The sequence below is a fragment of the Alexandromys fortis genome, unplaced genomic scaffold (assembly GCF_014885135.2).
Source record: "Alexandromys fortis isolate MF-2015 unplaced genomic scaffold, M_Fortis_MF-2015_v1.1 scaffold_38, whole genome shotgun sequence".
Lineage (NCBI taxonomy): Eukaryota > Metazoa > Chordata > Mammalia > Rodentia > Cricetidae > Alexandromys > Alexandromys fortis.
The window spans coordinates 7,498,371-7,510,546 of record NW_026067916.1 but is presented as its reverse complement, the minus strand read 5'-3'; the positions used below and the strand labels follow the sequence as shown (position 1 = coordinate 7,510,546).

The 12,176-nt window shown below is 37.5% G+C and overlaps 1 protein-coding gene across 2 annotated transcripts in view; it reads right to left on the bottom strand.

The window, feature by feature from the left end:
- The window catches only part of Pclo (piccolo presynaptic cytomatrix protein), a 288,549-nt gene that overhangs the window by 81,664 nt on the left and 194,709 nt on the right, over positions 1–12,176 (bottom strand). For both annotated transcript variants that reach the window (XM_050139687.1, XM_050139688.1), the window contains exon 12: positions 4,166–4,291. In XM_050139687.1, the coding sequence (XP_049995644.1) occupies positions 4,166–4,291 (126 nt within the window). The remainder of the gene's footprint in view (positions 1–4,165; positions 4,292–12,176) is intronic.

The window sequence follows — 12,176 nt, the reverse complement described above, 5'->3', positions numbered from 1 at the left end:
TATTGTTCATAACATATATTATATCGATACACTACACGTGCTGTTTGAGCTCACCGAGATGCTGGCTCTGGAAGCAGGGTTACGCACTACCTCCTCTACCAGACTCAAGCACGCTTGTGTCAAAGTGCCTTTTGATGCCCTTCATCTGAGGATGGGTGGCTCCCGGCGACCCCAGCTGGGACAGGGAGGACAAAACACTCAAGAACAAAAACACTGTATTCTTGAAAACAGCAAGAAGGCGAAGCATTTCCAGCAGATGCTCAGACTGTTTGTCTTACGACATATAAGTCCCTGCTGTGGAAAGAGGAGCTGGAAGTTCAGCGATGGGAATCTCATTCAGGGACAGAAAGCTTGAAGGGACCTCAGCTGAGCTTCCCCAGTTGGTTTCGGCTGGGTGTAAGCATCTCATTTGATGTTTTTATCTTTATCTGCGGCTATTTGTTTACTTATTTGGAAGTCTCACCAGGGGGTATATTCTGCTCTGCCTGGTACTCTTTATGGGACCGCACCTGACTCTCCAGCTTCCGGCACTAAGCGGCTTCACCACCATGTTTCTGTGGGGTGTTTGGAGGCCCCTGGAGTTGATGATTCTACCCCCTTTTTGCTCTCTCAACTTACCTTCACTAATTTTCTTTACTGGATGTTTGGAATGCCCAATTTGATGATATTTTTCTATCATCTGCTACTTGCCATTTATTCTTTCACTTTTTGCTTGGTATATGCTTATAAAATCACTCAATCGAACATAAAAGCATGACTCTGTTACCCCAGACCCGATCCCTCAGTCTCATCCATTGCGTTGCAACAGAACACCGGATGCATCCTTCCATCCTGTGTGCCAAGACCTGCAGATCCCACAGACCACCCGCTCCTGTCCTCCCGCTGTATCCTAGTCCCCAACTCAAACAGGAACCTCCTACTCAACCACAGACCGTGTCTGGCAGAAAACCAGCCCCCAGTCCTAGCACTAGCTGGCATTCCATGTCAACACACTAGCTGAGCAGGCCAGTATCAGAGGCAACACACAGCCATCACACTCACTGAGAACATAAGACATGAAAGAGAAACTAAGGAATAAAACACCCACCCAACAGAGACAAAATAAGAAATCACCACCTAGACCAATACTCACCCCGAACCCAGATACCCAGACACCAGCAAAGAACACAATAACAGTCAGGGCAATGTGTCTCCACTGGAGCCCAGCTACCCTACCACAGAAGGCCCTGGATATTCCAGTATAGCTGAAGCACAAGACAAGGACCTTAAAACCAACCCTGTGAAGGTGACAGAACCCTTAAAGAGGAAAGGAATAATTCCTCTAAAGAAATCCAGGAAAACACAAACAAAAAGGCGGAGGAGATGAACAACCCACCCAAAGAAAGCCAAGAAAATACAAAGAGTTGAAGAAGACAAAACAAAACAAAACAAAATTAAAAAAAAAATGCAAAAGCTTTTCAAGACCTGAAAGTGGAAATAGAAGGGACAATGAAACCAAAACTGAGGGAATTCTGGAAATGGAAAATTTGGAATTTGAGCAGGAACAACAGAGGTAGGCTATGAATGAAAAGTTTCCTAAAGTTGGAATCCTCAAGTAGAATAGTCCAGATAAAGCTTGGATTAAGGTGGGGTCACTATTGTGATACGAAAAGATTTATTAGCAATGATCTAGACACAAAAATACCAAATGATAGTGGGAACTTCTAGGTAAACATTATCAACATTTGATAATGTATTCTACATCTGGAAATTATTCAAATTAGATTAGAGAAAAAATATACAGTAGTTAAAACTCCAATCTCTGTGATCATTTCAAACCTCGGCACTGATGGGTCAAAAACCTGTTAAAATTCTGATCTCAAGGAAAATGGTAGGAAGAGCAATTCTAAAAATTATAGAGGCGCACAAACACTGCCAAACTTTTCTGAATATAAACTCTGCAGTTGGAAGTGAAAAATTCAGTTTTTTTTAAAAATTCTTATTTCTTTTTTTTTAATATTTATTTATTATGTATACAATATTCTGTCTGTGTGTGCCTGAAGGCCAGAAGAGGGCGCTAGACCTCATTACAGATTGTTGTGAGCCACCATGTGGGTGCTGGGAATTGAACTCAGGTCCTTTGGAAGAGCAGGCAATGCTCTTAACCACTGAGCCATCTCTCCAGCCCCGAAAAATTCAGTTTTACAGCACATATTGTGAACAAACTGCACTCATAACACATGTGAAAGATGATATCAGTTCTACAAAGGCTCACAATATACACTTTGATATTCAGAAATACAGAGAGCCACAATCTAAAAGAGATGGGCAATTCTTAAGTCGATACTGAACACATTAACCAAAGAAATTAAATGACATAAATAAATACAATAAACAAATATGTCGCCTACTGCCTATGGAACCATTTTTCACACATACATTGTTCCTTAAAAATGAAAATTTAAAATGGTAAAAAATTACTCTCATTGCCTTGAACAATGTTTCAACGATGTAATAAAGTATTTTTTAAAATATTTATTTATTTATTTATTACGTATACAATATCCTGTCTGCGTGTATGCCTGCATGCCAGAAGAGGGTACCGGATCTCATTACAGATGGTTGTGAGCCACCATGGTTGCTGGGAATTGAACTCAGGACCTTTGGAAGAGCAGGCAATGCTCTTAACCACTGAGCCATCCATAATAAAATCTTTTTAACATTAAATGAGAACAGAACCTCTAGTGTTACATGTTTGGTAATATTAGAGTAATGCTTTATACAAAAAATAAAAATCAAAGTTGCACTACAATTGCTCCACAATTTTTTGAGACCTGGTGTATTCTCAGAGAAGTTTATACAGAAATGCAAGATACCATGTATGAATTAGACATACAGGTATATAACTACTGACGAACAAAATATCAAAACCTAGATACACAAAGAGAAAGAGAGAAAGACTAAATAAAGGCCTTATAAAAGCAAGTCAAGAGAGGGAATGAATTAATAACATTTGTCTCTTTCCACATTAAATAACCCTATCATGACCAAAGCATGTCCTGAAAGACATGTTGTGAGGTCTGAATTTGGATCTGGAGGGGATGTACACTGGCTGCTTCACTTAACAGTACCAGTGGCCCAAGCACAAACTTCGGTGGATAAACACTGTGTATGGTCTCTGTAAATTCTATAATAATAACTTATTAAAATACTCAAGACCCACGAGTGTAGGTTCTAATGCATTTCACTTAAAATGCCAGAGAATCAGTTCTAAAGGAGCTAAAGACTGCAAGCAATAGCAGGAAGAATTTAAATCAAAAAGTGAAACCATAAAGCAGAAAGGTTGTAAATATTTTTGTGATAAACAGATGATTATTATAAAAATATCACTTGAAGATAGTGAGCTATATGTATATATAGCTATATATACATACATGTATATATAGCTAATGAGTATTGCATGTATATGTTACAGAATTTGTATTCAGAATGGTTACATTATCTCAAAGAAAAAACACTATCATAATAAATGGATTTATAATTTACTGTGTAAAGATGGTGAAATACATGTTATTTTAAATTGTCCACAGGGAGGTGAATAGTATCTAAAAGTAAACAGTACCACAAGTGGATATTGCGGATGTCACTGACCATAGAGTCTCTGTCCTTGCTATTGCTGCAGGAAAGCATGCATGCGCCTGCGTAAGTTAGTAATCCTGGCTGTGCTCCAGGATACATTGTGGACAGAACAGGTGGCAGATGGATGAGGCTTGTGAGCCATCTGTAGCTAGAGACCTGACCTTAGCTTCCGCTGGATTTTGTTTTACATTTTCATAGCCGCTTTCCATCTAACTTTACCTTTTCATCATAAAATATTAAATTAGATTATTAAAGATTTTAAAATTACACATCAGCAAAAATCTTGACTAACTGTGTTTTTAAATAAAGCAACCAGCAGCTAGTAAACTGACAAAAGAACAATGTGAGCAAAGTAAAATTATCTTATTGTGAATACACTTTTCCATTATATCGTAGTATAACATTACCATACCAAAATTTCACCAACATTGATTACAAGATTTTCTGATACAAATGTAAACAAATTTGCACAATAATTTTCACACAAATAAAACAATTTAATATGAGTACATTTATTATATTCTATTACCAAATTTCTAATTCTTACCTTCTATAAGTTTTCCCGTGTGTTCTGCACTTCCACCCGGAAGAATCTTAGCAATATAGGCTCCAATTTCTCCACCATGGCCAGGGATTTCTTTACCACCAACAATTCTAATTCCTAGCCCATTGCCTACATTTAAAAAATAGCGAACGGTTAGTAATCACTAAAGAAGCAAATATCTTTCAAAAGTAGGTTACAGAAAGAATGGATTAAATACTCAGAAGCCAACTCTAAGAGTAGAAACTTGACATCAATAACAAAATTACATTATTTGGATGCCCAAATAGATAATAATAATAATACTTAAGGTTATTGGCACTTAAGAATAATCTACAGTGATTAGATTATCATTGAATGCTTTCTCAAAGTTTGTTATATTCATTCAAATAGTAAATGTTCCCAAATGAAACCACACACACACACATATGTTAATTTTAAATTACAAAAGAATATGTTAAGAAAAACTCTAGAGTAAACAATTTAACTATGAAACAAAGAACAATTTACTACCAGAAATATAGTCATGGCTATTGTAAACCGGACAAATATAATCCCAATGCAGATACAACTTCCTGTAGCATTAAAACCATAACCTATGGTTACTCTTCACTTCCAAATTTAACTCCTCACTGAGTATTGTTTGTGGCACAAGAATATTGTTCCAGGTTATGAATAACTTATTCCTGGTTCTTTACTCCATAACCAGATTGTTCTAGATTACCCATAAATAATTATGATTCTGAACCGTTGCAGCCTAAGTTGGTGTACCGTTCCTTCATGAACTAAAAACAAGTGAGGACGTGTGGTTTTTGTGACAAACATCAAAGGCTTTTGTACAAAATGTAATACAAGAAAGCAGGTCTTAATCTCTAATGAAGTCACAATCGCCTATTCATTTAATTGAATTTTTATTACTTGGTAGTGGAAGTACTATTCTCTAAGCTCTACACTCTGGAAATCCTGCCCCTTTCTCACTTCATTTTTCGAAAGTCACATTTTGGCCAGCATCTGCACAGTTCAAGTGTTATACAACTAATTATACTAAATCAGCGAACCTTTCCGTCACTTCTAAACAAAGGTATATCCTAATATAACACACCCTTCCAGTTCCAGTGTGATAATTATAAACGCACTCCCTTCCTGCTTCCTGTCCTTTTTTCTTCCTTCCTTGTTTCCTGCCTGCCTCTCTCCCTCTTTCTTCTTCCTCTTTTCTCTTTCTTCCTTCTCATCCCCTGCTCTTTCTCCCTCACCCCTACCTTTTTGTCTCTTATTGTGTGGGATTCAGTGGTTTCAAGGATATCTCCATTCACTACACCACAAATGAGAGATGCTTACCCCATCTACTCTGAGTCTGTCTTAGTGGCTTAGCTACCGAAAGCCGAACAGAACTAAAAAGCGGCTCTAAAATACCCTAACTAATGAAAAACTTACTTTAATGCAACATTAAGTGGAATTTCAAAACATAAAATAAATAATATTTTAAGTCATATAAATTTATAGTTTACACTTCAGGTTTAGGACTTTAAAATTCAGTCCATGGTCATAGAAATAGTTAACATGAGCATAAACCAAACCAGCACCAAGGGGGCTGCCATCCACCAAAGACTACAGTACTAACTTTATACAATTTTTATTATTAGAGGAATCATTAAATAATTCATAGAAGTTTTAGAGAAAGTGAAGAAAGGAAGGAATTCTGCTGCAGGATGCATTTGGAATCTCTGTTTTGTTCTCACAAAGTAGGCATTAACTTTCCTTAAGATTCTAAGAATTCCATCCTATTCCCAGGAATTTACTGGGTTCGTTTGAAGGAACAGGGCACCGTGACTTTTCTCCAGCTTTCGGAGTTCTCTGAACACTGCTGTTTCTGGGCGCAAGTTGTTGATACCCGGAACTACTGTTCTGCTACCTCTTGGCTCATTCTGCTGGAGTACAGTGAGGATTATTATGTCTGCAGCTTTCTTTTTAGGCATACAAAAGTGTATTTCAATAGAACACAAGATACTATTGTTTATGGGAGTCTTACATCAGGTCAAATTTCTGTAATTTGATCTTTTGTGTTTTATTTAAATATAGCAACACTGTACAGTCAAAACCAATTCTGTAAGTGACTTAAAATCCCAAGGTACTATGGTATTTTTAATAGTGTGTCAACATATATTATAACTGGAGGTTTTTTTTTTCTTTTATTTTCTGTTCCATCTTGCTGGGTCATCCCTGATCATCTGAGGAAGAAAAATAATGTGTGCTCTGTTTTTTTTTGCTTGTGAGGGTCTGTAGGTTTTTTATGTTTAATTGCTGTTTTTGTCCTGTATTTCCTTGGTGGTCACGTTTCTAGTTATTCTGACATTGAAAATGACACATTGAAGTCTTTGACTATTTATTAATTCCAACAATGATTATTTCATATACTTAAGGGCTCTGATTTTTAGCCCAAACGTGTTTATAATAATTACATATTCTTGGTGAATTCTCTCACTATATATACAGATTTTGCTTTGTGTTACTTATTATTAATTACTTTTGCCATCTCTTGGTTACTATATGAACTTTTTGCAATCTTTTTATTTTCAACTTAGTTGGGTCTTTGGAGCTAATCTAAACACTTAGAAAGCACATTAGCAAATACTCTTTGCTAATGGTGTCTGATTGGTAAGTTTAATCTATTTACTGTCAAGGAAATAGCCTTTAAAAGAATCATATTGCCACTTTGTTGTTTGTTTTCTGCATACTTTATAGGTTTTGACTATTGCTTCCTGTATTTTTACTTTAGTTCATGTTTATTTTATGACAGTGACATAATTTGATTTACTTTTATTTCTACTTATCTATATTCTACTGATATTTCCTTTGTGTTTATTATGAGAGTTTTATATTTGAGCCTACTATTAAAACCGTCAAATATCAAATGATGCCAATTTATCACAGTTACAATGCAAACTCTATGCTCTCTGTTATAACTCACTATCACAAATTATAGCTATATGTATTATATGTCCAACCTCATCAATTCATAATGATTTCATGCTCTTGTCCTTAACATCTAATGGAAAATAAAAAATACCACCACAAATCATATAAAGAAAACTTTTGAATGCTGAAATATTATATAGAAAGCTATAAAACAAAAACTTCTCTTAATGAGTGAACTATAAACTAAAAAAATTATAAATTATTGACAACTTCAGCATTTGGAAGTTGAGTAAATCATACATCAAAGAGAGAAGTATACATTCCAGAGAAATTACTGGCCTGAGAGGAAGAACAGCAGAACTCTACTTTGCCTTTCTGGACTACTTCTGTACCAAGCTCAGCTGTCACGTGACTTTAATGGGGCAGAATGAACCATAAAAACCAGAGGCATTGTTGCTATGGAATGGAGCAAATAGGAAATCTGAAGATTCTCTAGGTATTGTTAGGCCACTTATAACTAGATCAGTCATAGTTAACAAACTCTCGCCATGCTTTTGGGTAAATGGAGTCTTGGAATATAGAAAGCATAGACCAGGCAGAGTCTAAGCCATCTTGAATATCTAGTCTGAAGAAGATAACCCAGATATATAACACAGGTAAGAAACCAGAAAATTTAAAACTTACTTGAGCAATTTCTCCCCAATTTATAAACCAATGTGTTTTTTACATTTTTAGAGGTAGCTGAAAGTCACTTGAGTTGAACTTGTGGCCCATCACCGGCAATTTAGATAGAAGTCTTAGACAAATATAAATATAAAGCTATTCAAAGACATTACATGAAAATATATACATAGAACAATCCTGGAACATGACATTAAAATACTTAACAAACAAGCTAAATCATGACATATAAAATAATCACACATTATAACAAATGGAAATTATTCTATGAATGTCATGTATTTTATAATCCAGAAATCAGTTAATATGTGTCTTATGGATAGTAAAGAACAAAGAACACATGCTTGCCTCACTATACCTAGTCAATATCTTGGGCAAAATGCTGAATACATTCATAATAAAGACCTTAAACTAAACTAGAAGTGAAGACTCAGGTATAATTCACATAGGTATGGTATGTTCCTATTGTCCTAGTACAACAGGGACAGGAGACCATCCTCCAACTACCAAGTGAGTCCAAGGCAAGCCATAGTTACATAAGACCCTCTCTCATACAGCACAAGACAAAATGACAGAAAAACAAATAGGAAACAAACAAAAATCCCAAGGGAAAAATAGGAAGATGCTTGCACATTTCCTATTTGTAACATTGTCATTGTGAAAGAATAAATGTGTTCCTTAGATGTCAGGGTAGAACAAGGATGCCTGCCCTAACTACTGTATTTAGGATCACACAGAAAATTCGGTGTAGCTCTACCAAACACTGAACATGTAAATTGAAATAGGAATAGTAAATACTTTATTGGCAGATGGCATAATTTTGCATGTACGAAATCATGAGTATTAAATAAAATCGTAAGAAAAGTAAATGTGTGAGGCCAAATATCAATTCTACATCATGTCAACAGATTTTCAAAACAACAATTAAGAAAACTCTTCACAATTAGCTCAAACAGAATAAAAAAATTAAACACATTTAGTAGATGAGAAATTTTATAGACGAGAAATAAAAATAATAGTGAGAAGTTGTATAGGAAATCTAAATAAATGAGATGTTGCATATTCACGGACTGGAAATTTCTGTGTTTTTAGGAAGCAGTTTTATGTTTGATCTGTGTTTTTAGCACAACCCCTATCACACTGAGCAGACATCTGTGAAGGAGGATGTCAAGTCCTTTGGGCATAAGTTGATGAGTGGCTGGAGAGCATGGCAATGAGACACGTCTGCTCCTGGCAGCACCAATCTACTTCAAGAGGAAGATGGGCATCGAAGAGGCTCCTTATGGAGTTTGATAGCCATTTGGGCAAGAAACTGCTCTTGCCTGGACTGATGTATAAACTGTACACAGAGAACCCGCAGAGAGAGGACTGCTGAACTTGCCTAAAGGTGAGATGATCTTTTGGGGTTCCTGTTTCATGAAAGAGTCTGCGAGACATTCTGCAGGACACAGCAGAAAGTAACTGAATTGTCTTTGAAATTTCCTGCTTCGTGGAGGTGTCTTCTGGATACTATGAGCCTGTAGGCCGAAGATGGATGCCCCAACGGTACAGAGGAACTTTGGGTGACTGTCCAGGCAGCAAGATATCTCTGTCGTTTATTTCTTATTTGCTTAGGTAATATTATATCCTTCTGGAGTCTTTGATGGAGTTGAAGAATGAATAGATAGTTATAGTTTTCCTTAGTTATGATAAAAGATAAAATAGATATATTGTAACTGTAATTCTTGCTTGATAACTGTTTTGCTATATGTAATTTTACTATGTTAAAATGAAAGCCTTCCTTTTTTGTTTAAACAGAAAAAGGGGAAATGATGTGGGAGTGATTTCTTATTAATAAAGAAACTGCCTAGGCCCCTTGATAGGCCAACCCTTAGGTGGGTGGAGTAAATGGAACAGAATGCTGAGAGAAAGAAGCTTAGTTGAGGATTCGCCATGGTTCTCCCACTCCAGACAGACGCAGGTTAAGATCTTTCCTGGTAAGCGCACCTCGTGGTGCTACATAGATTATTAGAAATGGGTTAAGAAGCTGAAACTAATGGGCCAGGCAGTGTTTAAAAGAATACAGTTTCCGTGTAATTATTTCGGGTAAAGCTAGCCGTGCGGGCAGCCGGGTGCCAGGGATGCAGCCCCGAAGCTCCCTATCTCAACAGAGTGGCACAATAAGATACAGCATGCTTGGTCCTCAGTTCACCAGGGCTTCTTAGTGGACAGTCACCTGACCAGGTCCTCTGTGTGGACGGTCACCTCACCATAGCCTCTTGTGGACAGTCACCTCACCAGGGCCTCTGTGTGGACGGTCATCTGAACAGGGCCTCTGTGTGGACAGTCACCTGATCAGGCCTTTGTGTGGATGGTCACCTCACCAGGGCCTCTGTGTGGATAGTTACCTCACCATGGACTCTGTGTGGACAGTCATATCACCTCTGTGTCGATGGTCACCTGACCAGGCCCTCTGTGTGGACAGTCACCTCACCATGGCCTCTGTGTCAACGGTTACCTCACCAGGCCCTCTGTGTGGATAGTCACATCACCAGGGCCTCTGTGTGGACAGTCACTTCCTATGACAACTGTCAGCAAGGACAATGACAAGGGAACCTATCATTGATCGAGGGAATAAGACAAGATCAATACGAGAACTGATTATATAGTTTCTTAAGAAAATTTTTAGGAGACTGTGCCTTTTCCCTCTGCATGGGCTCTTATCTGCTCTTCAGGCGCATGCCATAACCACTAGGAAGAACAGAGGCCCCTGATGAACCAAAAGCTATTCTAGCTGCAACTCTCATGGAGACTCCCTGATGAACCAGAGGTCAAACTGGCCAGCAGAAATACAGACAACAAGGACCAGAGGGCCAATCAGGAAACAGAAACAAGGAAACAAAACACACATCCAACAAACACAAACTCAGAAATCAGCACCTACATCTTTATTCATCCCAAGCCCAGAAATCTAGATTCTAGTGTAAGAACACATTCAACAACAGCTAGGTCATTATGGCACCAGCAGAGCCCAGATATCCTACTATAGCAATCCACGAATATTCCAACACAGCTGAAGCACAAGAAAATAGCCTTAAAACCAACTTTAGGAAGCCAGAGAGTACTTGAGAGGAACAACTGGAATTGGGGGAGGGGGGGCGCATTTCACTAAACACAACTGGCAAAAAAAAAAAATGTCAGTGAAAATATTACTTAATGACATTCTGCTATACTTGCAGACCAGAATCTAGCATAGTTGTCATCAGAGAGGCTTCATCTAGCAACTGATGGGGGGCAGATACAGACACGCACAGCCAAATGTTTTGCAGAGCTCAGGGAATCCTGCAGCAGAAGATGAGGACAGACTGTAGGAAACAGAGGGGTCAATGATACTACAAGAACACAGTCCACAGAATCTATTAACCTGGGCTCATAGGGGCTCACAGAGACTGAACCGATGACCAGGAATCCTGCATGGGCCTTATCTTGGTCTTCTGCATATATGGCTAAGAAGCTTGTTGGTCTTATTGGTCTCCGAACAGTGGGAGTGGGGCCGTCTCGGACTCTTTTGCCTGCTCTCGGGACCCTTTTCCTCTTACCAGTTTGCCTGGTCCAGCCTGGATATGATTATGCCATGTCTGGTTGATATCTCTGATAGCCCATTAATGAAGAGAAATGGAGGAACAACAGTTCTTGGGGAGAAGGGATTTGAGGGAAGAACTCAGAGAAGAGGAGGTGGGGGACACTTCTGTTGGGATGTAAACTATTAGAGAAGAATGAATTAAAAAAGCTGGTCAGAAAGTGTACAGGGTAGCTGTACATCCAGAAAACGATGCAGTGGAACTATCATAGATATATACTAAAGCTTATGTTTAAATATTTTTAAAACCTAAGGAAAAAAAACCCAGTAAATTAAATAAAATGTAGAGCATTAAAAGAATGGAATATATTTAGCAACATGGAGGAACATATGACTGATGTATGTTTAACAAAGAGAAATCTAAAACTGCGAAAAGTGAAAATTCAGGCACTAAAATATATTATTTGATTCTTTTCACAAGTACTGCTTTTAAAAGGTAAGCTGAAAGAGTCAGACAGTAAACGTGGGCTTCTCAACAGACATAAAACGTTTAGATGAGCCATTTCTAGGAAAATTTATGATAGTGGAAAATTTGAAAACAGAACTGTGGAATGGTCATACAAGCCTGTAAGTTTATTAAAACTACTGACCTGAACATTAACAAAGGATATTTGTAATATTTAAACTATACCTTGATGAAACAATAATGGTAATTATGATGATGATTATAATTAATAATAATATAATAAAACACACATTTGAAATTTCCACTCAGATCCAGTGCCTCTAAAACGCATTTTATAAGAATGAATTGATGGAAAACAGAGCACTTGGGATCTAAATATTTTCCTTGTATTTTCA